Source organism: Mya arenaria, chromosome 6 (assembly GCF_026914265.1).
Source record: "Mya arenaria isolate MELC-2E11 chromosome 6, ASM2691426v1".
NCBI lineage: Eukaryota > Metazoa > Mollusca > Bivalvia > Myida > Myidae > Mya > Mya arenaria.
Genome location: NC_069127.1, coordinates 39,116,086 through 39,143,795, shown reverse-complemented (window position 1 = coordinate 39,143,795; position 27,710 = coordinate 39,116,086). Strand labels below are relative to the sequence as shown.

The following is a 27,710-nucleotide window of genomic DNA, read 5'->3' as shown; positions in this document are numbered from 1 at the left end:
GATACGGAAGTGAAAATGAGTTGAAAGTCCGTTTTTTACCTACATTTATTTTTGTTTGAACATACTTGAGTGGCACTCATCATTTTTTAACTCTTCTATTGGGATAAGAAACAAAATTAAACATTTTGCTATGAACTATTTTCAGTTAAAAAAATCAGCGACCGCCAAAAAAACTACATGTCAATGTGGACACATTACACAGAAGTCAGCAATGCAAGTTTATCACTTGTTTAGAATATATACTGATTAGTATTTAATCTGTGTGTGGAATCGTTTAGCGAGGAATCATGTTTAGTGCTGATGCAGGTGCTGCTCAGATCTCCATGCTGAGTTCAAGAGCGACTAAGTCAGAACAACCAGTTGTTGAGCATGATCCTTTCCAGTATTTATTTCCAAAGTTGCCAGACCAGGGTTCATACAGCGTAGCACACAATGGGAAATGTGACATAGAAGAAGACTTCATTATGATTGCTGAATTTTCAGAACAGGAAGGACCAAGGCCAGTGGTTTGTAACCTTGAATATTTACCACTTTTAAAGCTGCACTCTCACGGATTGAACGTTTTGGAAACTTTTTTAATTGTTGTCTTGGAACCAGCCAATTTCTGTAAAAATGCATGTAAACCAGTTATATAAGACAGCTGACAAAAAATAAGATCGCAGATTTTGATTTTTAAGTTCAAAACTTCATGTTTTATGCATTTTCTTAAACCGTTAGTAAAGGTATTAGCCATAAAACATTAATTTTGAATGGAAATATGAAAATCTGTGATCTGATCTTTTGTTAGCAGTCTTTTATCACTGGTTTGCAGATATTTACACAAAAATTTGCTAATTCCAAGACGAAAAATAAAAGAAGTAAATCTGTGAGACTGCAGCTTTAATATATTCACCTCACAAGTCATGTAGATTTATTGTTATCTTACATAAACTGCTGCCTTTATCTGGTCATTGAAAAATGCTCTATGGAAGAGATGTTTATTATTATGCACATTAATTATTCAAAATAATAATTATTTTTTCAAGATATTGCCATATTCATTGATGGTATATGTACATGTTACGTTGTATGATGATACCAATTCAGTTGACTGCTATATACATGTATTATGGACGTTTGAGCCATGGATTGGAAACTTCAATCTATTTCTATAAAAATGACAGATTTTATCCGAGATCATAAATTTAATTTTTAAAACCCCAGATACTTGCTGGGCATGTCCTAAGTATTGTGGGTATGTAATTCCTTTTTAATATTGTTTCATGGATATTGGACACTTTATATGTCCATAATTATACATAAAATAATAAAGCTCTTGGATCAATTATCTGACCTATTCAAACATTTCATAATTTCTAATTAATATTAATTTAAATTAGTCCATAACATTTAAAACAAACAAACAGGTCAATTGCTAATTGCATGAACAAATAGGTGGTTTTATGTCAGTGTTAATTATCAGCAGAGCTGACAGAATTTAACAGAGATCCCAAATTGCAGAAGAACTAGCAGAATTTCCTGATAGCTGCAGGGTGAGTGCTTAAGATACTGACCAAATTATTTCTTCTGATAGCTTCACCAAAATTGGGCAGTTGCCAATCCATGGTTTATATGTGCGTGTATACATGTATGAAAATCAATTCATAAGGTAGATGAACCTTTTCAAGGATGCCACATTATTTTCAATCAAAAATATTGCCGAGATGAAATATAATTGGTTTATTTCAGATTGTGATTCCCAAAGATGGAGGCCAGAACTTTGACCAGAATGAATTTTCAATCAAAATAATGTCAGTTGATCACCAGTCTTCAGTTGTTGGGTACGGACATTTACATGTATTTTTAGCTCGACTATTCAAATAAGGAGAGCTATACTACTCACCCAAGCCTCGGCATCGGATGGTCACACCTTGGTTAAGGTTTTGCATGTAAGCACACATAGGTTAATATCTCTGTAAATACATCATTTATCGCATTGAAACTTTAGATATGTATTCCCAACTATATAACCTACTTAATTAATGAAGTAGGATAACACGAATATAATTGCAAATAATGGGCCATTATTACTTGACTTAGAAATTCTGGTTAAGGTTTTGCATGTTACCACATTTAAGTCAATATCTCAGCAAATACATCATGTATTGCATTGAAACTTTAGATATATATGTATTCCCAACTATCTAACCTACTAAATCAATGAAGTTAGATAACACTTTTTTGAATATAATCAATATTATGGCCCTTTATTATTGGACTTCTGGTTAAAATTTTGCATGTAACCACATTTATGTTAATATCTCAGCAAATACATCATGTATTGTATTGAAATCTAATTTAACAGTGATCCATGCAAGTTTCGCCAAAACTTTTCAATCCTTACACTGAAAAGCGGTGGAATAGTCGAGTGCGCTGTCTCTGTGACAGCTCTTGTTATAACACATTGTTTGTTGACAGATCTGAGCCTAAGGAGAGTTCAATGATTTGCAAGATGGCTTTATTAAATAAATGGTTGTTTGGAAATTGCATTTATTATTTGTATGACTTTATTTACTAATTTTATGTTAGGTGAAGTGTTGCATTTGTTGGTGATTTAAAAAAGAAGACTTCTTTTAAATGAAAAAAGCCTCTAAAATTAGTGTTGTAGTACTAGATAGTTAATTTCAATTGTGCACATACATGTATTGCAAGAGGGTACCTGTAGAATCTGAATTGTAAACATTTGCACATGAGTGAGCTTTATATATATGAAGGTCTTTTACTAGTTTATTCTCAATGTTATACTGGATTGGGGCTGGAGGTATGTCCACTCCCTTAGGAAATCTTGAAGAAAACAGACATGGAAGAAGTATTCTAAACATTCTCAAGCACTAACATTCAGTGAAATTACGATGAACTTTAATCAGTAAAAATCGGTAAAAGTCTAGATCTATGTGCACTCCATAGGCTTCGATTTTTCATTCCTGATTACAAGATTTAGGAATTTGCCACTAGATTGATGTAATTTCAAGTTTTAAGATACAGAACCTCAAATGAAATAATAAAAACTCAAAACCGAAATTGAACTCTTATTGTTGAGATCACCTGTATAAACTTTATAGGTACCGTAGATGCAAAATGGAGATACATGTAATGTGTAAAATTAAAATCTGATCGAACATACATGTATATCTTTCTCCAAACAGGGGTTATGAGACAGCTGAAGATGCCCAGGTTGTTATGTGTGATGAGGAAGCGGGGACTTATGCTTTTGTACGTATTTTTCATTCATACGCTTGTGACATTGAAAATACACGTAGTTGATTGTGCTTAAGTTGGTTGCCTGAAGGAAGAAAAAACTGGAATAAAGTTTGAGATCTCTGAGAAAGCTCTTCCTGATGATACATGTACATTATATAGTTTTATGTAGCTTGGCATTGGGGGTGGTGGGCATGTTCATTTATTGACACAACCAGACTAACCATGGTAACGTTGGTCCCAGTGAGAAAATTTATCTTGTTAGACTGTGGTACATATTACACAGACAGAATATAACCCTGGTAAGAGCTTCCCTGATTCTATAACGTATGCCATTTAAAAGAAATGAATTGTGAGAACACCATTAAGTGTCCCTCCCAGAATAAGGATGGTATTGCTAGTGGTGAGGTGAGGGATTAAACCTGCAACTCCTGGATGGACAGTCGGGTGTTTTACCAATAAACCATGGATCCTCCACATAACCTGGCTGTCATTTTGACACGAGGTCACAGCATTTAATTTTTTGTTATCAAAGCTTAAAACGATTACAGTATGACATATGATTTCAATTGTTCAATGCATTTTATTATGTCTCCCCCTCTCTGGGGGAGACATATTGTTTTTGCCCTGTCCGTCAGTCCGGTAGTCCGTCAGTCCGTCAGTCCGTCCGTACGTCACACTTCGTTTCCGATCGATAACTGGAAAACCGCATGACCTAGGATCACCAAACTTGGTAGGGAGGTTGGTCGTGAGGTGTAGAGGATCCCTATTGTTTTTGGGGTCACTAGGTCAAAGGTCAAGGTCGCGGCGACCCCCAATATAAAAAACATTTCTGCTCAAAATCTTGAGAACGGTTTGACCTAGGTTCACCAAACTTGGTAGGGAGGTTGGTCATGAGGTGTAGAAGATCCCTATTGTTTTTGGGGTCACTAGGTCAAAGGTCAAGGTCGTGGCGACCCCCAATGTAAAAAACATTTCCGCTCAATATCTTGAGAATGGTTTGACCTAGGTTCACCAAACTTGGTAGGGAGGTTGATCATGAGGTTTAGAAAACTCCTATATTTTGGGGGGTCACAAGGTCAAAGGTCAACGTCGCTGTGACCTCTAATGTAAAAAAATATTTCCGTGCAATATCAGGAGAATGCTTTGTTCGTTTCCGATCGATAACTGGAAAACCGCATGACCTAGGATCACCAAACTTGGTAGGGAGGTTGGTCGTGAGGTGTAGAGGATCCCTATTGTTTTTGGGGTCACTAGGTCAAAGGTCAAGGTCGCGGCGACCCCCAATATAAAAAACATTTCTGCTCAAAATCTTGAGAACGGTTTGACCTAGGTTCACCAAACTTGGTAGGGAGGTTGGTCGTGAGGTGTAGAGGATCCCTATTGTTTTTGGGGTCACTAGGTCAAAGGTCAAGGTCGCGGCGACCCCCAATATAAAAAACATTTCTGCTCAAAATCTTGAGAACGGTTTGACCTAGGTTCACCAAACTTGGTAGGGAGGTTGGTCATGAGGTGTAGAAGATCCCTATTGTTTTTGGGGTCACTAGGTCAAAGGTCAAGGTCGCGGCGACCCCCAATGTAAAAAACATTTCCGCTCAATATCTTGAGAATGGTTTGACCTAGGTTCACCAAACTTGGTAGGGAGGAAGTACAAATTTCATGTCCATCATTGATTATTTCTCACCTACGACCACACAATGGGGGAGACATGCGCTTTTTCAAAAAAACAATCTCTAGTTATTTATTGTAGTGAATGATGTTACAGGCAGTGTTGCAGTCTTCAGATCAAAACACGTCCCTATCCGCAATGCTAAAACATTTACTCCCATTCCCCAAATATGAAAATAAAATTCCCAATTTACCGTACATTTTTTTAATTTTTTTTATAAGAAAATCCAAATATTGGACCCCCAAACTGATTTTGTATGGAAGAGTTGGTTTATTCTTAAAGAAATAAAATTTATCTCATTCTTATCTTTTATCTTTTCTGTCTATTCAATAAGTCAAAACATTCTTGTTCGGTTCTAGGCAAAGTTGGGATTTCCAATATAAGTCAAAATGACACATTTTTCCTATCAGGATGGCCCAGGCCCCATTTCCAAAAATGTAGGGAGATATAAGTACTGACATAGCAATCAGTTAATTCAATTTTGTTTTCAGGTTCATCATATTGTGCTGAATGACATCCAGGCCCGGGGCTATGTTAGACCCTTCTGCATCAGTTATGTCACATCGGACCCTCTGTAAGTCAAAATTCATTGTTGCCAACTATAACATCTCCCAAATAAATCAAGTAGGAAAAACTTTTTTTTCTTTTTTTTTTTTTGGTGAACCAGGATTCTTTTCAAAACCTTCCTGTATCAAGGTATATCACTTTTGTAGAAAGCTTAGAATATTCATTATAAAATGGGCAACTTTTAACATGTTCACTCAAATAAATTTGTTTATTTAGGAAATATTTTTGCGCCTAATTGTTACTTTTCATAGACATTTAATTTTATTTACATAAATTAGTACATGTGATACGCCATGTCAAATTTATGTAAGTTAACATCTCCTCATTAAGTAATGAATGTACAAAGAATATGTGCATGGATTCTGAAGTTCAACATCAGTGGTCGAAATTAGCACAAGCCCGCAAGCCCTGCACTGGTAAAATGTCTTCTGGGCTTGCTCAAATTCTGAATTTTATATAGCAGGGCTTGTTAAATAAATTGATACCAAGCAATAGTATAAGAATTCGGGCTTGTTCATCCAAAAGTCTAATTTCGATGACTGCAACATTAATCATGAAATCAGGATTGAAAGCTTTTAACTTCAGACTATTGTACAGTTGTAAAAAGATAGTGTTTTGTTCGGACACTTGCAGCAAAAACAGTAGGAACTTAGGAAGGACCAAAACGCATATAAATGACTTTTTCAAAGCCCTTTTACCTTGTATCACTCATACTCAAATGATTGTTAGATATTAGAATAACCCGTATTTAATATCAGTGGGCTTTTTTTCTACCCGATTTCTAACCAATTTTGGCCCCATTTCAAATACCAAAACATGTGCTTCTTTCAAATTTTTAAAAGAAAATATGCAACATTTAAGCAAATATTTGAACCCCCAAAAAGAATTTTGTCTCAAGATTGATGTGTCTTTTTAAAAGACATATCATATCACAGGTCCAAATGGTGCTTTTTCCTATCATAAAAACGCTGACAGGGCCTTTCAAAATGGGTGGAATAAAACACTGATACAAGTTAAAATACTTGCATTGAAATGTTGTTTTCTGTTTTAGAAAGATTATGAGATGTTATGAAGAAATTTCAACTCAGATGAAAAAGGTTCGTTGTCGGCATAATTCAGCTTTGGTTTTCAAAACAATATAAATATAAAAAATATAACAATTATAATGAAGCAATTCAAAAAAGTTTTATAATACAATCATTCTGTAGGCTATTTTGTTCGTATGTAATGTTACATCTACCCAGTTGTATGTATATAATTTAGCTTGATTATATGCAGATAAACAATCAACACATTCAACCCTTTTGATATTAACAGGTTGCAAGATTTATGAAGTATGGAAACAGACTGGTGTTTATGAGAGACTTGGAGAAAAAGCTGGAGGATTTAAGCTATACAAAAGGTATTCTTTCTACTGGGGAATAAAGATTGTCTTTGTTTATTTCCGTCCATTGCATTGTTTATTTCCGTCCATTGCATAATTATGTCTCCCCCCTTTTGGTCATGACCAGTAGATGATCCCTATCGATTTTAATATCAGTAGGTCAAAGGTCAAGGTCACGGTGACCTTGAGGCTGAAAAACAGTTTTTGCTCAATAACTGAAGATCCTTTGGGTCCAGGAACCTTCATACTTGGTATGCTAGTTGGTCATGAGCAGTTGACGGCCTTTTTTGCCTTTGAGATCAGTAGGTCAAAGGTAAAGCTTGGTCAAACAAAAGCGCACAGTGGGGCATAGTAAAAAGGCAGCAGGGTTCTGGAAAAGGGCAGCAATGCACCCCCCATGCTATTAAGGCCTTGCTAGAGCAGAGATTGCTAGAGCAATGCAGACATTGGAGTGCAGAGTTTCTGAGCTCCTTAGACCATGCTTGCAGGATATTTTACTAGAATATCTTGTTTATATGCTTCACACAGTACACCTACTGTTCTCTGGGGGCGTCTTTGGGCGCTTCGTTCTTCTTATTCTTCTGTGTCCGATCCTAGATACAATCGCCCTAAAGACACGAACAAGGTCCAAGAACATTGTTCTCCGGTCAAAATTCCACACTACCTACAAACCGGGAGGACCGAGAACTACACGAGAACAAAATGGGGGAAAGTAAAGTTAAGAATGATGGGTGCATGATTTACAGCGAACAACTCTACTACCGGTTCCCGGTGTTAGGGCGTTTTACGCAAGTTACACGTTCCAAATCAACTCGATTCTATCCTGGAAACAAGCGCCAAAAGACGCCCTCATGGTTGGAGTGCGGTGAGCACACAGGGAGACTTGGAGCTGCTTGCAGCCCTTAACACCATCCGACAGAGCTTGCAGAAGGAAATACCAGTATTTGACATGAATGTACACAGCGCATTTACTGATTTCTCAAAGTTGGAGCTAGTCAGCACACAGGGAGATTCTAAGCTTCTTACAGCCCTTAACACTCTACAACAATGCTTGCATGAGATTATACTAGAATTTAACATGTTTATAATAAATTATGTTACACACAGCACACCTGCTGATCTCTCAAAGTCGAAGTGCTGTGAGCACACAGGGAGACTCGGAGCTGCTTGCAGCCCTTAACACCATTCGACAGTGTATGGAGGAAGCCACTGATATTGTCTCTGCACTCCAACCACAGCTACAGGTTGGTTTTATAAAAAACCTCTTCGTTTCTCATATACTCAAAGGGTTTTAGTTTAACAATAATGAAAATGTTGCTGAACCTTGTCCTTCTTTGGAAGCACCTTTTTGGCTTGATGGAGATCAGCATGTACACCCCCCTGCTTTTATAGAATGAAATGCTTCAGTCTGTCCGATATATCCTTTGTTTTGATTAAAAATTATCATAAGATTATAAATACATACCGGTACAACCTGCAAATATTTGGCAATTGAAACCAAATATAACTTTATTCAAACACTTGGTGGTGGGGGCTATAGACTATATCACCTTGCCATGTCTATCCTTCCGTCGGTATGTCCATCCATCTGCCCTGGAAATCAGAACAAGTCTACTTTTCTTTATAACACCATATATTTTCGAGGTATTGACTTAAACTTATACACATATTGACTGTGTTGAGAAGAAGTTCAGTGCAAAAGAAACTTATTGGTTGTTATCCATCACCTGAAAGCCTGCTTTCCTAATAAGAAAAAAGTATAGCTAATGTTGTCATTTAAAAAAGGTTTGGTTGCAGTTCCCTGACCAACTGAGCACAAATCAAAGTACTTAATTCTCAATATTTGGGGGGGAAATAAATAAAATATTTTTTTTATTTTTTTTTACTCTTAACTCTTAAGTCATAATTTACCCTTGAAAAATCCCTACCAAGTCACTAAAAAAACTCTTGGTCAGGCTTCTTCAAATGAATATATATTATGACAATTGGTTTGCTTTCACTCTTTCAGGGTGACATTGACCTAGCGGATCGGTTCCAGCAGTACGAGAGGATGGTCCAGACTCGTCATCGGGGACCAAGCATGGATTCCGACTCCACTAGTCTGCAAGATTTCACAGACAGTCCACCATCAGCTAACAATACGAAAGAGCATTGTAAGAGTTCTGTTGGTTATTGGTCAACATGTTTGCCTTGTCTGTTGAGAGACACATGTAGAGCACCCATAACCTGGCTTGAGTAATTGTTGAGTTATGCCCCTTTTTCCGATGGAAAAAATAAAATAGACAAGGGTTGGCATTTCAATCTGTTGATCTTTTGGTAATTTATTTTTCAAAGGAAAAACTTTAAGGGATTGTGATAGCCTTTGTGTTGTCTTTAAAAGCGGAGTAAACTGCAATCTTCAAGCAATAATTTTGGGGCCTCCTTATTAAAGGACGTACTATAGAATATTTAATAAGATGAAGAATTTTAGTTAAAAAGTATGTCTGTGTTAACAAATCACATTAACTTTTTAATCAGAAAAACAAATAAACATTGAAAAAACTGACCAATACAAAACTAAGTGTCAAATAAGTTAGTATAAATACTCCTTCAAAAAAGCCATCATACGATATGTGCATTGATAAGGCGGTCCATTTATTCCTGGCCATAACTGAGTTTTAAACTAAAAAACCCCAGAGTATTCACTGTTATCTTTGTATCGTTATACCAGTGACACTAAGCCTATGTGTAGCAGAGCTCAAAACTTTTGCTTTAACAATTGTTGAGTGATGCCTCTAGACCTACAGAAGAAAACGGAATAGCACTGACACCTGCTTCTGACGCGCTTGTCTTATCATATTATCATTATTCCATTTGTTATAACATTTTAAGAGTATTGACAATATATTGTACTTATATTGCACTTATGCATTGATTTTAAGCTGTCTCAAAAAGTTGAGGTATTGTCAATGCGGTGTCATTTTCAGTGGCAGTTTCATAGTACAAAAACATGAACATAAGCCATAATTTAAAACTATTCAAGTATTAAAATGAAACTTAGTACACATGTTACCAGAGACAAATAACATTGTTCAGTAAGGGCATAACTCTTTAAATAATATTGAGTTAGGTCCCTTGTCCAACTGAAAAAAAGAACAGATGAGCTTTGTGGTTCGCTCAGTGGTGCTCTTGATAATTGACAATCATTTGCCTGTAATTAAAGTACTTTTACAGAAATTTTGATCATTGTATTCTCCTATATTGATTATTCGTCCAAACACTATTGTATTTAGCTCTTAACTCTAAGCTCTAAACTCTTTCATTTCAGCTGGGTCCTACTGTGATGGATTCCTAGCTGAATTTAGCTTGTTCAGCAAATCGAAAAATCAGAAGGTAACATATTAGACAATCCTATCTACCCATTTTTATCTGTGCAAATACATCTTATTGAGTGGATAAAAAACCTCTAGAAATGCTAAAATTGCATAGTCATCTTACTGAATGATAATAAGATAAATGTTCATCAGCATACTGACTTTATCCCCACAGCCAAAGGTCTTGGATGTGAGTGCTATCAGGGGGAAGCGGCGGTTTGACCGATCACTCCGTGGACTTCATGAGCTGTGTTCCTGGGGCGCAAAGGAGGGCCTTCAGAGGCTCCGGGCATTTAGAGAGGTATATGTACATGTATATAAGACACATTTGGTCCCGTATTCAAGTTATTCCTTCAAGGAATAACTTGAATACGGGCCCAAATGTTTAAGATTTGGCAATTAATACTAGTTATTAGTATAAATTTTGCTAGGTACAAAACTTTGCCAATGACTCATGATGCAATTCCCGACAAGAATGTAAAAATCCAGATAATTTAAATAGCATTGATTATTGAAAATTGCGAGAAATGGCGGTTATTGGGAAATGTCTTTTCATCAATTAAAAGATGGAGGGGATTCCGAACTAAGGTTATTCCAAAATTGAATTCCCTCAATACTTCATTTCCCATATAACACTTAACGACAATATGCCTCATAATGCTTCTTTTCCGCAGTTCCTGAAGCAAGAGTTTGCCACCATCTACAATGATGGACTCGATATGGCAGCACTTGGTAAGTGAGTCATTTCTTGGAATGATTTAACCATAATTGCTGTTACCTTCGATTATTTGTTTTGTAAACATTTTTAATTTTTGTCCTAGATATTGACCTTTTCCACACTCATTTTATTTTATCACTATTAAATATTTATACACTGATACTTAATAAGTTCTGTAAAATGATACAATTATTATGAATCTCATTTAAATTATACCATGATGTTCACTTCATTTGTGTAACCATGTTGTGAAAGGATTACTGGAAATATGAATTTAATGAGATTGTTTATGATATCCCATTGTTTTTAACATTCAAGTACCGTAACTAGATAACACGGGCATGTCAGAAATATTCAAGTATTTTAGTAGTTCCGATAGCAACTTGAAAATTGATTTGTTGTTTGATCCAAAATGTCTCATTGCCTTACACGCTTACCAAGGGTAGACAAATGTTATGCTTTAAGAGAAAGACTGGTAAGATTTTGAAAAATGCTTTAGTGTACAGATGGCATATATTATTGAGTAACAGCAAAGCAATCTTGTGTATCATTTGTGGTTGGTTATTTACCATTTAACAGAACTTAAGAAGCACCCTCATAGAACATAAAAACATAATATTGAAATTCACCACCTCTGGTTTTGTTATGACATGTTTGTAACTATAAATAAAAGAACACACACTGAAATTGACCAATTCTCATCATATCTTTTGTGTTCTAAGCTAATAATAGTTGAAAATATTTCTTTCCTTCTATCACCATAACATTTTGTCAGTTTTCCTAACTCAAATCTGTTTGATAATTGATGTCCATTTCAAATTTTATTTTCTTAGATCCTGAGAGTGGAGTGTTGAGGTTTGGCTATCACACAGTCGGGGCGAACTTCCTCCTCCATAAAGATAGGTAAGATCACTCGTAAAGCTCTCTGGGTTGTCCTGTTAGTGCAGTGGTTAGCACATTTGCCTCTCACCTAGGCAACCTGGGTTTGATTCCAGGCCTGTGCACATGTGAGTTTTGTTGATGGTCATGAAGTCCTGACAAATGGGTTTTCTCCGGGTTCTCCGTTGTTCCTAGTAACACAAGACCACACTGTCGTCCAACATTGTACCAATGAGAGTGACTTAGTATTAGCTGATATAACTTTCTTCACAGTCGTTGTAAAACTAAATAAATTTGACCTAAACTTAAGCTCTCTTAAATCTATGTATCAAAGCTATAGTAGGCAAAACAATGAAAGATGCTTACAATAACCATGCCCCAGTTTCTCGAACATTCTCAAGTATTTACTCAACTTAGAACACTGTTTAAATAGATAACATTTATATACATGTACACATAATGAAATAATTTTATTATTTACAGTGGACCGGAGAGTTTTGTCAACCGGCTGCACAGCTTTGGTGGAGAAGTTAACATTCCATCGGTATAGGACTTATCAGTTTTATAAATTTATCATTAAAATAAAATCAAAATTTACAACGGAAATGATTTTCTTGGATTTAATATAATTATGATTACAATTTTCTTATTTATAGTTATAACCCAAAGCATTTGTTATGATTTATAAAGCAACAAGGTATATAAAGGTACTGGTTTATGTTTAAAGGCTCACAATATACCTTTAAATGCATTATCTTGTGATGTTCCATTCATTTGACTTTAATGATCAAGATAAAAAAAATTTGTATGCTTTAGGTTCAGATAAAAAAATATTGGTGATGTTTTACGCACTTTTTTAACTGGAATTTGCTTCCATGTAGCTATTAATTAAAAAACTTTTTTTTTTAAAGGCTTATATTTTTTCTATCTGTACAGATCATATGCTTGTTTTGTTTTTATAATTACAGTCAAATGAGTAAAACATAATAATGCATTAAAATTGAAAAAAAAAAAAAGAAGAAAAAAATGCATCAACCTATATTGTGTGCCTTTAAGATGGCAATATACACATCTCTGAAGCATTTCTACATGTTCCTACGTTTTCAAAAGGCCTCCTATATTATAAAGCTCCTGTTTTAATCCTACTTTTTCCTTTCTTTTCTATAACACACTGCTGGTCAGCCTGCAATGTATACCTGGCTTAATTTTAAGAAACAATAGAATTGTAATTTTTAATGAACAATTTTAAATCATGAACCAGTAATTAATCAGATTCTTTATAATTTGTCTGTAAAAAAAAAATAGTAATAAAAGATGTTTAAGCAAAGAACTTAAGTTTCTCCTGTTTGTGTTACAGCTAGGCTCCGTGGACAGTTTCAAGTCGTTTGTGACTCCTTTCCAGTCGTTTGATGAAGATACCATGTATTCTGCCACTTCTAGTCTGGACAATATGTTCAACTATTCCAGGTAAGGAAACAGATCTTGAAATTAAAGATTCAGGAGAGTTTAAGTGGTATAACAGAAACTAAGGATGTCCACCTCCATTGGATCTGCTTCTGCATGTTCGAAGAGGTAAAAAGATGTACATGGTAGAGATATGACATTTGTGTCTGACCGACCACTCTCTAAAAATCAGTCAGAAGATGAACATGCATCAGCATCCAATTGCTGCACCTTTGTTTATTCATATTTATACTTGCCATGTGCAACATTTCTTCTTCATGCAGACGTCAGTGTCTGGCCCCACCACTCTCTAGAAATCAGTCAGACCCACAGTTGGAAGATGAACGAGTGTAGGCATCAAATGGCTGCACCTTGTTATGTCATAGTTTTATCTGTTCATGTGCAACATTTCTCCTTCAGACAGTGTCTGACCAACTGTATGAAGACAAACGAGCATTGGCATTCCCTTTTGACATTCCCATTTTAACTGTCCATGTGCAACATTTCTTCTTCAGGCAGACGTCAGTGTCTGACCCACCACTCTCAAGAAACCAGTCAGACCCACAGTTAGAAGACACAGAGTTAATATTTGTCCATGACTATGCTGCAAGTGAATTTGAGAACACTTTAACTATGGTAAGTTACTTCCATTTTTGAAAAATTACTGAATTTGTCATCTCCATTGATTTGTATAATTAGACTTGTCCAGAGGTGTTGTGCAGATACAAATTAAGATGCTAAAATGGCTGATGGTAAGTTCAAAATATGTTCAGAGTGCATTAACTAAACAATGCTTAACTGTGAGCTTGCAAATCAATAAAACATGAGTTATGTATTCCTAAAAAATTAAGCCATTGTATTGTTAACAATGTATTTTCTTTTCGATGTTTTTTTTCTTATAACATACATAATTCTTAATCTTATCCTAAGATCTGCCATATAGGCTACATTTAGTCTATTGGTCAACTATTTTTACTGTTCAATCAAAGCACTTGGATTCTGATGTTTAATTGAAGTTAATTCTTAGTTTGATATTGAACATGGCTCCTGGGGTGGTATTCAATATCATTCTCATCCTTAGATATGCTTCATTGATTACATTCAGCCTATTGGTCAACTATTTTTGTGCCCCCGAAGGTGGGCATATTAAAATCGTACCGTCCGTCCGTCCGTCCTTCCGTCCGTCCGTGTGTCTGGCTCAATAACTCGTGTCCGGGCTGTAACTTTCCCTTGTATGGACAGATTTTAAAATAACTTGCCACATGTGTTCGGCATACCAAGACGACGTCTCGCGTGCAAGACCCGTGTCCCTACCTCTTAGGTCAAGGTCACACTTAGTGTTTATTCACAATGGAATGCTGCATATAAGGACATAGAGTATAGGTTGTCGTGTCCGGGCTGTAACTTTCCCTTGTATGGACAGAATTTAAAATAACTTGCCACATGTGTTCGACATACCAAGACAACGTGTCGCGTGCAAGAACCGTGTCCCTACCTCTAAGGTCAAGGTCACACTTAGGTGTTTATTCACTATTGAGTGCTGCATATAAGGACACAGAGTATTGGTTGTTACGTCCGGGCTGTAACTTTTTCTTGTATGGACAGTTTTTAAAATAACTTGCCACATGTGTTCAACATACCAAGACAACGTGTCGCGTGCAAGACCCATGTCCCTACCTCTAAGGTGAAAGATACACTTAGGTGTTTATTCACAATGGAATGCTGAATATAAGGACATAAGAATGTATGTTGTCAAGTATGGGTGGTATTTTTTATGTTCAGAGGCAATTTAAAATAACTTGCCATATGTACTTGTTTGATCTTTAACTTTTCATGTACTGACCTTGTTCATAGGTCAATGTCACATTTGGGGGCATTCGTCACACACTGTGACAGCTCTTGTTATGTCCAATCAAAGCACTTAAATTCTGATCTTAAACTTAAGTTAATTCTTAGTTTTACATCAATAATGACCCAACTTGTGCTCTATTTAAGAAATGTCTAATTACATTTTAGGAAAATCCTATGGACGAAGGCCTTTCTAAAGGGGAGACACTCGATGCAGGAAAAACCATTGCAGACTCACATGAGCAGGTGTCAAAAGATGCAGATCGGGAAAATAAAAATCGGTCCGACTCCGATACATCAGAATTCTACGCGATAGATTTAGATAAAGACTTGAAATGTTCAGCTAAGGGATGCAGGTGTAATACTGTAGACATTAAATGTGATAATCAGATTGGTGCAGGATGTAGGAAAACTGTCAAAAGTAGAGATGAAGATATAGGCAGAGTGAAAAAGACTGGTATTTGTGAAGTGTCGGAGAAAGTTGAAACAGACTGTGATAAGTTGGCAAAGTGCAATGATGAAAATGGATATAAAAAAAAAATCTCTCGCGATTCACGTCTGAATATTTCAAACAAAATTGAGAATTTTGTTTTGAATCTGGGTTTAACTGATAATACAACAACTTTGTGTTGTTCAGGTGCTGCTGATAGATTTGAAGATGTTACTGATGTTAGTGATGTTGTTCAAGAACAAAAGGTTGTAAGTGATGTTGTAAATGAAAACAAACACCTTGATGATTTGCTTAATGCACAAAAAGACATAATTGATGTTGTCAATGGACAAAAAGAGCTTACTGATGTTGTTAATGGACAAAAAGAGCTTACTGATGTTGTCAATGGACAAAAAGAGCTTACTGATGTTGTCAATGGACAAAAAGAGCTTACTGATGTTGTCAATGGACAAAAAGAGCTTACTGATGTTGTCAATGGACAAAAAGAGCTTACTGATGTTGTTGATGGACAAAAAGAGCCTATGGATGTTGATAATAAACAAAAAGGTTTTAGTGACAGATTTGAAAGTGATTTTGAGTCAAAGGATCAGTATGACTTAAATGAGTCCAAACAAGGTAATGAAGACAGTTCAGGCGACATGTTTGTGTTTGGGAAAGAGCCATTACGTGGAAGTCTGACTAAACGGCTGAGTAATTCTGCCTCGTCTGACTCCGTGAAAGACGAAAGTCATTTGAAGAAGAAATGGAGGTTGTTTCAGCCAAACAGATTGCTTCTTGATGGGGATTTCTCTGTGGGTATGTATTTACATATCTCTTAAGTTAAGCACCGTAAGTCTGTGTTGATGTTGTTTTAGTAGAAAATTGTTTGACACAATATGTGAAAGGTACTGATGGATATTTATTTCACCAGAACAGAAGTAAAAGCAGATTTTGAGTAACCTTAGGACATAACAATACTTAGAATTTATCTTGTTCAGCAGGTTTTTCCTATCACCAGAAATGTGTTTTCTATAGATATTAATCACTCTAAATTGTAAATGTCAATAAACATATTATGAAGGTTTCCCTTTGCCTTGGGCCTAAAAAAAAAATTGTTTGGTTAGGGTTACATCCTTTTCAAAAATAGGTAGGGTAGGTAGGCTTTTTATATTTATTTATTTTTATTTTTTTATTAGGCTTTATATAAGAATGTCATTTTCATCATTGGAGAATGGTGTTAAAGTTATCTTCTATATAAGCAATTAAGGTTTTAAACTACATATTGAAAAGCAAAAAAAAAAAAAATTTTTTTTTTTTTTTTTTTTTTTTTTTTTTTTTTAGTTTTTCATTTATTTTTTCAAACTGACTATAAAAACGTTAGGGTCGGCGCCTATTCCGTAGGTAGGGTCGGGTAACCCGAACCAAATGTATTTTTTTTTAGGCCTTGGAAATCTGGTTAGCGCAGTGGTGAGCGCACTTGCTTCTCACCTAGGTGACCCTGGTTCCATTCCTGGCCAGGGTGCATGTGTGTTTGGTTTGTGGTCACCAAGTTAGACAAGTGGGTTTAATGCGGGTACTCCGGTTCCCCCCACCACACAAGACCAAACTTGTAAAATTGTGACAATGAGTGACTTATATAATGTTTTAATAACTTGTTTCACAATCCTTGCCAAATAAATAGGTTCACACTAAGAAATAAAGCTTAAATTTCAAGAACCAGATAAAGATGCTTTGTGGTACATCTGTATTGCAGCCCAGAGTCTACACAAAGTTCTATGTAACTATAGCAACCTGCAGCATGTAGTTTACAGCCTGTTGGTAGGGCGACCAGTGATCGTCATAGGAACAAGGAAACAGGAGTCAGCTATCAGAGAAATGATTCAGGCACTCGCCCTGTTTGTTTCATCAACACCAAGGTTATTACAATTCTTACCAAGTGACTTTTCCTTATAATATTATGATGTTACATACTAGTACATTACATTCCTATAAAAAAAAAACTGTCTCCAAAGTTATCATGAAATTATTGTTTCCCGTGGTAACTGCCTATGCTCATACAATTTAACAAACCTTTCTCCGCAGAACCAGTTCAGTATGCATGCTGTGTCAGCTGAAGCAATTAAAGATGGCTGACATCCACAAGGTTCAACTACGAGGCATTATACGTCCAGACAAGCGGTCAGCGGAGTATCTTCTGCCACAGTCGATCAGAGTAAGGAGACATTGAAACAGGATGTTATTCTGTTTGAATAATAAATAAATACCATTTCAGTAATCCAATAGAGCAATTTTTTGAGAACTTTGTTAAAGTTAATGACGTTGTTAACATCATCATGTTAACTTTCAAATCTTTACTGCTCTGAAAGTTTAATGGATACACTAGTGATATGCAGTATTTCTAACAAGATTTGAATCAACAGTTTTAGCTGTACTTGTTTTGTTCAAATATATGAGCACACCATCAAATAAATAGTTCACGTTTATATACATGTATGAGCACATCATCAAATAAATAGTTCACGTTTATATACATGTATAAGCACATCATCAAATAAATAGTTCACGTTTATATACATGTATAAGCACATCATCAAATAAATAGTTCACGTTTATATACGTTTATATACATGTATAAGCACATCATCAAATAAATAGTTCACGTTTATATACATGTATGAGCACATCATCGAATAAATAGTTCACGTTTATATACATGTATGAGCACATCATCAAATAAATAGTTCACGTTTATATACATGTATAAGCACATCATCAAATAAATAGTTCACGTTTATATACATGTATAAGCACATCATCAAATAAATAGTTCACGTTTATATACGTTTATATACATGTATAAGCACATCATCAAATAAATAGTTCGCATTTATATACATGTATGAGCACATCATCAAATAAATAGTTCACGTTTGTATACATGTATGAGCACATCATCAAATAAATAGTTCACGTTTGTATACATGTATGAGCACATCATCAAATAAATAGTTCACGTTTGTATACATGTATGAGCACATCATCAAATAAATAGTTCACGTTTGTATACATGTATGAGCACATCATCAAATAAATAGTTCACGTTTGTATACATGTATGAGCACATCATCAAATAAATAGTTCACGTTTGTATACATGTATGAGCACATCATCAAATAAATAGTTCACGTTTGTATACATGTATGAGCACATCATCAAATAAATAGTTCACGTTTGTATACATGTATGAGCACATCATCGAATAAATAGTTCACGTTTGTATACATGTATGAGCACATCATCGAATAAATAGTTCACGTTTGTATACATGTATGAGCACATCATCGAATAAATAGTTCACGTTTGTATACATGTATGAGCACATCATCGAATAAATAGTTCACGTTTATATACATGTATAGCACATCATCAAATAAATAGTTCACGTTTATATACATGTATGAGCACATCATCAAATAAATAGTTCACGTTTATATACATGTATAGCACATCATCAAATAAATAGTTCACGTTTGTATACATGTATGAGCACATCATCAAATAAATAGTTCACGTTTGTATACATGTATGAGCACATCATCAAATAAATAGTTCACGTTTGTATACATGTATGAGCACATCATCAAATAAATAGTTCACGTTTGTATACATGTATGAGCACATCATCAAATAAATAGTTCACGTTTGTATACATGTATGAGCACATCATCGAATAAATAGTTCACGTTTATATACATGTATAAGCACATCATCGAATAAATAGTTCACGTTTATATACATGTATGAGCACATCATCGAATAAATAGTTCACGTTTATATACATGTATAGCACATCATCGAATAAATAGTTCACGTTTGTATACATGTATGAGCACATCATCGAATAAATAGTTCACGTTTGTATACATGTATGAGCACATCATCGAATAAATAGTTCACGTTTATATACATGTATAAGCACATCATCGAATAAATAGTTCACGTTTATATACATGTATGAGCACATCATCGAATAAATAGTTCACGTTTATATACATGTATAAGCACATCATCAAATAAATAGTTCACGTTTATATACGTTTATATACATGTATGAGCACATCATCAAATAAATAGTTCACGTTTATATACATGTATGAGCACATCATCAAATAAATAGTTCACGTTTATATACATGTATGAGCACATCATCAAATAAATAGTTCACGTTTATATACATGTATGAGCACATCATCAAATAAATAGTTCACGTTTATATACATGTATGAGCTTATCATCAAATGAATAGTTCACGTTTATATACATGTATTAGCAGATCATCAAATGAATAGTTCACGTTTATATACATGTATGAGCTTATCATCAAATAAATAGTTCACGTTTATATATATGTATGAGCACATCATCAAATAAATAGTTCACGTTTATATACATGTATGAGCACATCATCAAATAAATAGTTCACGTTTATATACATGTATGAGCACATCATCAAATAAATAGTTCACGTTTATATACATGTATGAGCACATCATCAAATAAATAGTTCACGTTTATATACATGTATGAGCACATCATCAAATAAATAGTTCACGTTTATATACATGTATGAGCACATCATCAAATAAATAGTTCACGTTTGTATACATGTATGAGCACATCATCAAATAAATAGTTCACGTTTGTATACATGTATGAGCACATCATCAAATAAATAGTTCACGTTTGTATACATGTATGAGCACATCATCAAATAAATAGTTCACGTTTATATACATGTATAGCACATCATCAAATATTTCACATTTAAAAGATAACAACGATGTCGTTTATCATGTTGTTAAAATTAACAAAGTTCTAAACAATTGCCCATTATTTCATAGGTTGTCTATTTTTCAGATTATTTCATTATAGCTTTGTGTCATGATTATGTTAGCATTGTGCAACAATTTTATTGTTGGCCATAACTTAAAAACATACAATATATTCACATGAAACTTAGTACACATGTTGCCAGTGAAAAAACAAACTTTGCAGAGTATATGACGGCATTAGTGGTCAGCATGTATCTCCTGCCTCAATCTATCATTGAAGGAAAAGCCAGAGAAAAGTTTTGTTTCAATAGCATTTTGATGCCATATCTTATGGGGATTACAGGTTCACTTAAGGATTGATTCTTATTTTTTGTGCGATCATGCAGTATGAACGCTTGGCCACCATTTTGCATATCGATGAACTGGGGTAGGAACATACAGGGAAAGGGATTGACTTCGTCTTAGCAGCTTAAGTATCAGTCATGTTTTTATATTTCTAGATCATAATGATATATATATTTCAAAACTAACTTCACTGTTTATCTGCAGAGGTATATCACCAGCGTGGACACAGAACGAGGCTTGATCCTGTGTCAGCTGTACCAGGGTCATATTCTCTCCTTCCTGTCCACCATTTCAATAAATTTGTACACTGTTTATCTGCAGAGGTATATCACCAGCGTGGACACAGAATTAGGCTTGATCCTGTGTCAGCTGTACTAGGGTCATATTCTCTCCTTCCTGTCCACCATTTCAATGAATTTGTACACTGTTTATCTGCAGAGGTATATCACCAGCGTGGACACAGAATTAGGCTTGATCCTGTGTCAGCCGTACCAGTGTCATATTCTCTCCTTCCTGTCCACCATTTCAATAAATTTGTACACTGTTTATCTGCAGAGGTATATCACCAGCGTGGACACAGAATGAGGCTTGATCCTGTGTCAGCCGTACCAGGGTCAGATTCTCTCCTTCCTGTCCACCATTTCAATAAATTTGTACACTGTTTATCTGCAGAGGTATATCACCAGCGTGGACACAGAATGAGGCTTGATCCTGTGTCAGCCGTACCAGGGTCAGATTCTCTCCTTCCTGTCCACCATTTCAATAAATAACTACTCTGTTTATTTGCAGAGGTATATCACAATCGTGGACACAGAACGAGGCTTGATCCTGTGTCAGCCGTACCAGGGCCAGTTTCTCTCCTTCTTGTCAGCCCTCCAGTTAAAGAAAAAAACGTTCAAGACGGGAAATGTTCTCCTTCCATTCTTACAGCTGTAAGTAGACAGATATACGGTAACTAAGTTTTGTCATAACCTTGGTTTCCTCTGTATCATTTTTGTTTGGCAAGAAAAATTGATACTGCCTAACATTATGGAAATGATTTAAAACATTTACATGCCAATAAAACTTGCAATCATCTTAATCCATAAAGTTTAACTAAACCTGTGTTCTTATCTAAAATTATGGAAATTATAATAGTTTTTGCCAGATTTTTCAAGAAAAAATAATGGATTTTATCATGGCGAAAAAATGAGCTTTTGGACGGTTGGACTTTTGGGTGATTTGATGGGTAAATGTCCTTTACAGGGTTTAATTCCATACTATAAATTCAATAGTTTTTATCAAATTGTTATAAAACTTGGTAAGAATACTTGTCTGTATGTTGTTATGATACTACCAGTTTGTAGTAATCTTATTGTCAAACAATGACCATATCAGTATGCAACTATAAGATGATATACCAGTTAAAAAAAAGTAACCATGCATGTTTAGAAATTCATTTATTTAGTTCTTAAGACATTTGGTTCTTACATGAACATACTAAAATGTTTGTCTGATTATTTTGTATATCAATGCAGTTCTAACAATGAGAGGTCCATCCTCCTTACGTGTTCCATTTTTAGCTCAATTCAAATTTGGCCAAAACTTAACAACCATTTAAGATATTCACACGAAACATTGTACACATGTTATTTGTGACAGTATGCACGTGCATTGGAAGGTCCGTAACTCTGACTTTGATAATTTGTCAAGTTATGCCCATTGATTGGTTTGAAAAAGTCATGCACTTACTCAATCTCATTAAAATCATATCGTGATTGGCCAGTGGAAAGGTCAATCTGAGGTGACCCCTTACGCGAAGTCCTCAGATCCACATAGCGTAACGTCATGAAACGTGTATTGGGGATCTGATTTTAATGAGATTGGCACTTACTTGGCTTTAACTTGCTAATTATTCTAAATTATCACATGTAAGTTACATGATGTAACTAGTTATAAAATGCGAATATGTAGGGAGGCCCATTACCCTGGCTGTAATAATTGTTAGGTTATGCCCCTTGATAGTTTTTAGCTCTACTGGCCAAAGGCCAGAAGAGCTTATGCGATGGTAATGTGTACGTAGTATGTGCATCCGTGCGTCCGTGTGGTCGTGCGTTCGTGCGTCTGTAAACAATTGCTTGTGAACACGATACAGTCTTCAGTTTTGATTGTATCTTGATGAAACTTGTACAGTATCTAGATATCCATTAGAGCTGGGTTCCTTTCGAAAACCAGCCAGATCCTCCCATGCATGCCTAGATTATGGCCCTTGATAGTATAAAAAAATGCTATTGTGTAAACAATTGGTTGTGAAGACGATACAGTCTTCAGTTTTGATTGTATCTCGATGAAACTTGTACAGTATCTAGATATAGATTAGAGCTCGGTTCCTTTCGAAAACCAGCCAGATCCGCCCATGAATGCCTAGATTATGGGCCATGAAAGTTTCAAAGAAATGCTTTCTATTTTTAGCCAGGTCTGCATGAGCGAATTCTATTTTAAGCCAAGTTTACATGTACATGTAAATTCAAGTCTAGAGTTAAGGGAGACAATTTGCAAGTCTAGGATTTTGAGAGACAATTTGCTTTTTGCTTCTGCAGTTGATTTTGTGAATTACTCTGCCTTGTTCTTGTTGAAAGCCCAAAGGCCATTTTTTAGCTTTAAGTTCTGTAGTTTGCGCATTCATCTTAACAAAATTGGTTGTGAATGTTCAAGTTATGCACCTGGTGTCATTACTGGCCACACCCAGGGTTCACAGGTTTGGTAAACATAAATCTGGAAAGGTTTGAAAATCTTTTTGTGTGTTCGTGCATCCATCTCAGCACAATTGATTGTGAATATTTGTTCAAATTGATCAATGTTGTCCTAGGATGCCCTTGACTTTGACCAACTTTTTTTAACTTTTAAAACTACAGAATTTTTTACTATGAGTACAGTTTTGAAAGCATTTTTTTTTTTTTGTCAGATGACTTTTACTTGGCACATATTAAAATAGTTCATGCAACTAATCTGCTTACAATACTTTCTGGGCTCAGATGTTGAACGTGCTACGTTTTAAGGTAACCCAAACACAAAACATAAACTATATGTCTGTTGCCTTTTACCCATACATACATGCTCTGGATTGATATGACCACAAAAGCCATGCCAGTAGAGCATAGGCCCTTTTGGGCCTCTTGTTTTTTTAAATGAACCAATGATCTCTTGGATGGGAGGCGGACACCTTTACCTTCAGACAACTTTCACCCCTAAATTTACTTTCAGCTGTCTGGAGGAGATCTCTACCAAGGCATTCAGTTACTACCATAATGTGATGTCCAGCGACTGCCTGCAGGACTTCAGGTTAGTTATTAAGCATTCTTAAAAACAATAGTACTACAGTTTGTTAAGTAGACAATACCTGATTAATTTAGTTTTTATTTGTACATTTGAAATTATATTTTCAGGGATGCCAGTTTCCCACATAGAGCCGCGATGTTAGAGCTTTCCTCAGAAAAATATCTAAACAGAGCAGGAATTATGAACTCTGACTGCAGAATTATCAAGGTAATGGATTTGAATATTTTTTCTTTGCTAAAAAAGAATTCATTTCAATAATGTGCTTTGTTAATGTGTGATTTTCCCAAATAAGACTCATGGTTAGAAATGATTACTCTTCGTTATTTTTTTATACACAGTATAATTATCATAGGATGTGGGTAAACTTATGACTCATCATTGACATAATGCTTCATTATAAAGTTACTTGTACTTTATTTGAAGCACACTTGTCAACATTTGTGAGAGAGGTCTAGCAGTATAGGTGTCTGCCTTTCACCAAACAAGTACCAGGGGGAGAGTGGTCAAATGGTAAAGGTGTCCGCCTCTCACCCACGTGGTTGTGAGTTTGATCCCCCCAGCAGTTCTTTCTTGGGGCATCTCAAAATGGACTCCAGTACTGATTTCTGCCCAAGAAACAGACTTCAGAGTGATTCTACAGTGGCTTTTCAACTTTTGTCACTATTTAGCTAAAATATATTATTACATAATTAGAAGTCATGACTTTGTACAACTGTATGGTCTATTACAGCACTTGGCAGAGGCTGTGAAGGTTCAACAGATCGAGGAAGAGTTCCAGTGTAAATATCTCACAGGTACCATCATTAGAACTCTCATAAGTATAAAAAAATATCTCCTAAGAATGCATATCTGTCCTAAGTATGAAAATCTCTCCTTAGAATTAAAATATCTCAAATGATACTTGATAAAACAGCATCCTGGTTCATATTACAAGATAACAAGAGTGCTTTGAATATCGTTGCCTACTCACTTGGGAAGGGAGGTTTGTTAAAATCTCTGGCTTTGGTGATATTCCCAGAATCAAAAAATGTCTATATGTGTGCGAGTGTGCCTCCATATGTCCAGACTGAACTTTGTCTGGTCTGTTTCATGACCATGCCCTACATATATAGAATTTTCAAAAAACTTGCCATGAACGTTCAAACTTGCCATGAATGTTCACCATGATAAGGTGGTGTGTCACACATAAGACCCAGTTATGTACCTCAAAGATCAAGGTTACGCTTTGAGGTCAAAGGTTGAAATGATCTTTGTCAGGGCTGTATCTTTACCATGCATTGTAGGAATTAAAAAAACTTACCATGAAGTTTCACCATTATGAGGCAGTATGTCACGCACAAGACTCAAAGATCAAGGTTACACTCAAGAAGTTAAATGTCAAAAAGACATCAAACACCATGTTTTTTTCACCATGTCAAAATGATATGGTATGTTTGGTCCACCTTATCAAAATGACATGGGAGGTTTTGTCCATTGGATGTATTGTTCAGCTCCCATTTTTGTGTAACATAAATACAAGGATAAAGGTGATTCTTTTGAATGAGGCATCTTCTAAGGTCATGAGGTTACGTAGTTAATTTCTTGAATTATTTGAGGGTGTCTTAATTATAAATCCTAAATTACATATTCATGCAATATTACAACACTCAATTTTATTATGAATTATATGGTGATATATAGTGATCATAGAGAGAAAAACATTCTACAAAACAGTTTCCATACACATGTAGATCTTATTCTTGCCTTCCTGTATTTTCAGATGCGCCGGCATTTCCGTTCAGTGTACAGCACCAGTCGTTGCAGACATTCAAGTTGTGAAGCATTCAATATATCAAAACAAAGACTTGAGCCACAATGTTATCTCATTGTTAACTATAGAACAACATTTTATGAACTCTCATTTGAAAAAGACAAAAAAAAACATTCCATGAACAATACCTCATTTTAAAAAAAGCCCCTCAGAAATCAATTAACAAAAAATGACAGCTTATCAAACTTGATAATTTGTTAGTTCAAAAATACTTAACAAGAAAACATTATTGAAAAACATATTTTTTAGCTAAAGATAAGAATTAACTTCAGTCTTTGTCTGTAAAGTACATATGTATGTTGTGATATTTTAATGAAATAACAGTATTTTGTATATCAAGTGTATAGGTATTTGTTTGATAATTTGCTTTTATCATTTTAAATGTGGTCTGCTCAAGCACAGGTTGGTGACATCTTTTTTAATTTGATAAATGCATATGAACAATAGTTAATGTGCTTGATGTTCAAAATTATGGCCTACCCTCTGTTTATAAAAGCTGATCTTTCTCATTTGAAAACAAAAATCAAAATCTTGCAGTAAAGTATGACTCGAGCAAACTGTACATGTATGTTGCCTTCTGAAAACACTTCTAATTAAACCGAACCTCCTTGCATTTAAATAATAAGTGATATTTTGGGGTAATGTTTTTAGCTAGTCTGTGTCAGGCCCAACATCACAAAAATACTCCGATCAAATCTCAGTCTCAACACATTTTACTACATAAGAGCCAGGCATCCCTCTGGGTTTTGAAAAGTTGTCGCTACTTGGTGTCATTGTCATTAGTGTCATTGTCATTGTGCAAAATCTTGAATCTTGGCCATAACTCGTGTTCAAGATATTTAAATGAAATTTGGTATATATGTTGCCAGAAATAATACTCACAGCTCTGGCTTCTATAATTTCAATTATTCAAGGACACTTTTTATACCAAGTTATATCATTAGGTACTGTATATCTTGTTAATTATCACTGCTTAAGTTAGTTTGTAATGTTATATTTGTGGTAAAATTGTATTTAAAGTCACATCATTTATTTACACTTACAATTGTAATTTTAATGTGCATGTATATTCAGAGCTGGTGTTCATAAAACATCTTAAGTAATTTCTTAACTTAAGTTGATAATTCAGATTTTTCTTAGTCAAATTAAAAGAAAAGTATAAGACTTATGTCTTGTGTTTAACATAAATCATATGTATGTATTTTCAATAAAGTCTGACAATGAAAATGAAGTATTTCAGTAACTATTAAGTTATAACATCATATTACTAGCGAGTAGTGAGATACGTAAAAAAGGAAAGAAACTTAAGTAAGTAAATGATTTTAAGATCCTTTAGGAATACCAGCCCAAATGCATATGTTTGTTGTTGAATAAACTATTTTGTAAAAGATGTATTGCATTTGCAAAGTCTAGTGTCTTAACCCAATATCACAAAAAATACTATCAAATCTCAATCTCAGTCTCAACTCATTTTAGCACATAAGAGGCAGGGTTCCTTCTGGGTTTTGAAAAGTTGTCGCCACTTTTTTGCCAGTAAGTCAATGGGGCAATGACTGACCCCGTTACCGGTCTGGGCAATGGCCTTGTGTGGGGGTCAGTGGTGGGAGAGCCCCCTGAAGCTCCTGTGGTTAAAGCATTTTAAGAGCCTTGAAGAGAAGGATACAAACTTTATATTCAAATACGTTTTTAATTTAATTTGAAAGCTTTAAGGTAATAAATTTATCTACATAATCAAATCAAGTTATCATCTACAATGTAAATTGTGCCTTTTAGCAAAATGATTCTGACACATAGGGGTTACTTTGTCCAACGTTAATCTGCGTCTTTGTCGGTGTCACACTTTTGGTCCTGATCAATAAAATTTGACATCTTGGTGT

General features: G+C 35.1%; 1 protein-coding gene across 1 annotated transcript; it reads left to right on the top strand.

The window, feature by feature from the left end:
• LOC128239173 (uncharacterized) lies at positions 1-27,225 on the top strand. Its single transcript, XM_052955677.1, has 23 exons — positions 1-506; positions 1,729-1,820; positions 3,186-3,252; positions 5,398-5,480; positions 6,525-6,570; positions 6,791-6,875; positions 7,965-8,101; positions 8,866-9,010; positions 10,165-10,229; positions 10,386-10,511; positions 10,885-10,942; positions 11,762-11,831; positions 12,291-12,351; positions 13,165-13,274; positions 13,766-13,886; positions 15,267-16,344; positions 17,282-17,444; positions 17,611-17,740; positions 21,495-21,637; positions 23,949-24,026; positions 24,131-24,230; positions 24,754-24,817; positions 25,783-27,225. Exons 1-23 carry the CDS (start codon positions 288-290, stop codon positions 25,839-25,841), a joined length of 3,300 nt encoding a protein of 1,099 aa, XP_052811637.1. The 5' UTR covers positions 1-287; the 3' UTR covers positions 25,842-27,225.
• Positions 27,226-27,710: the final 485 nt, after the last annotated feature.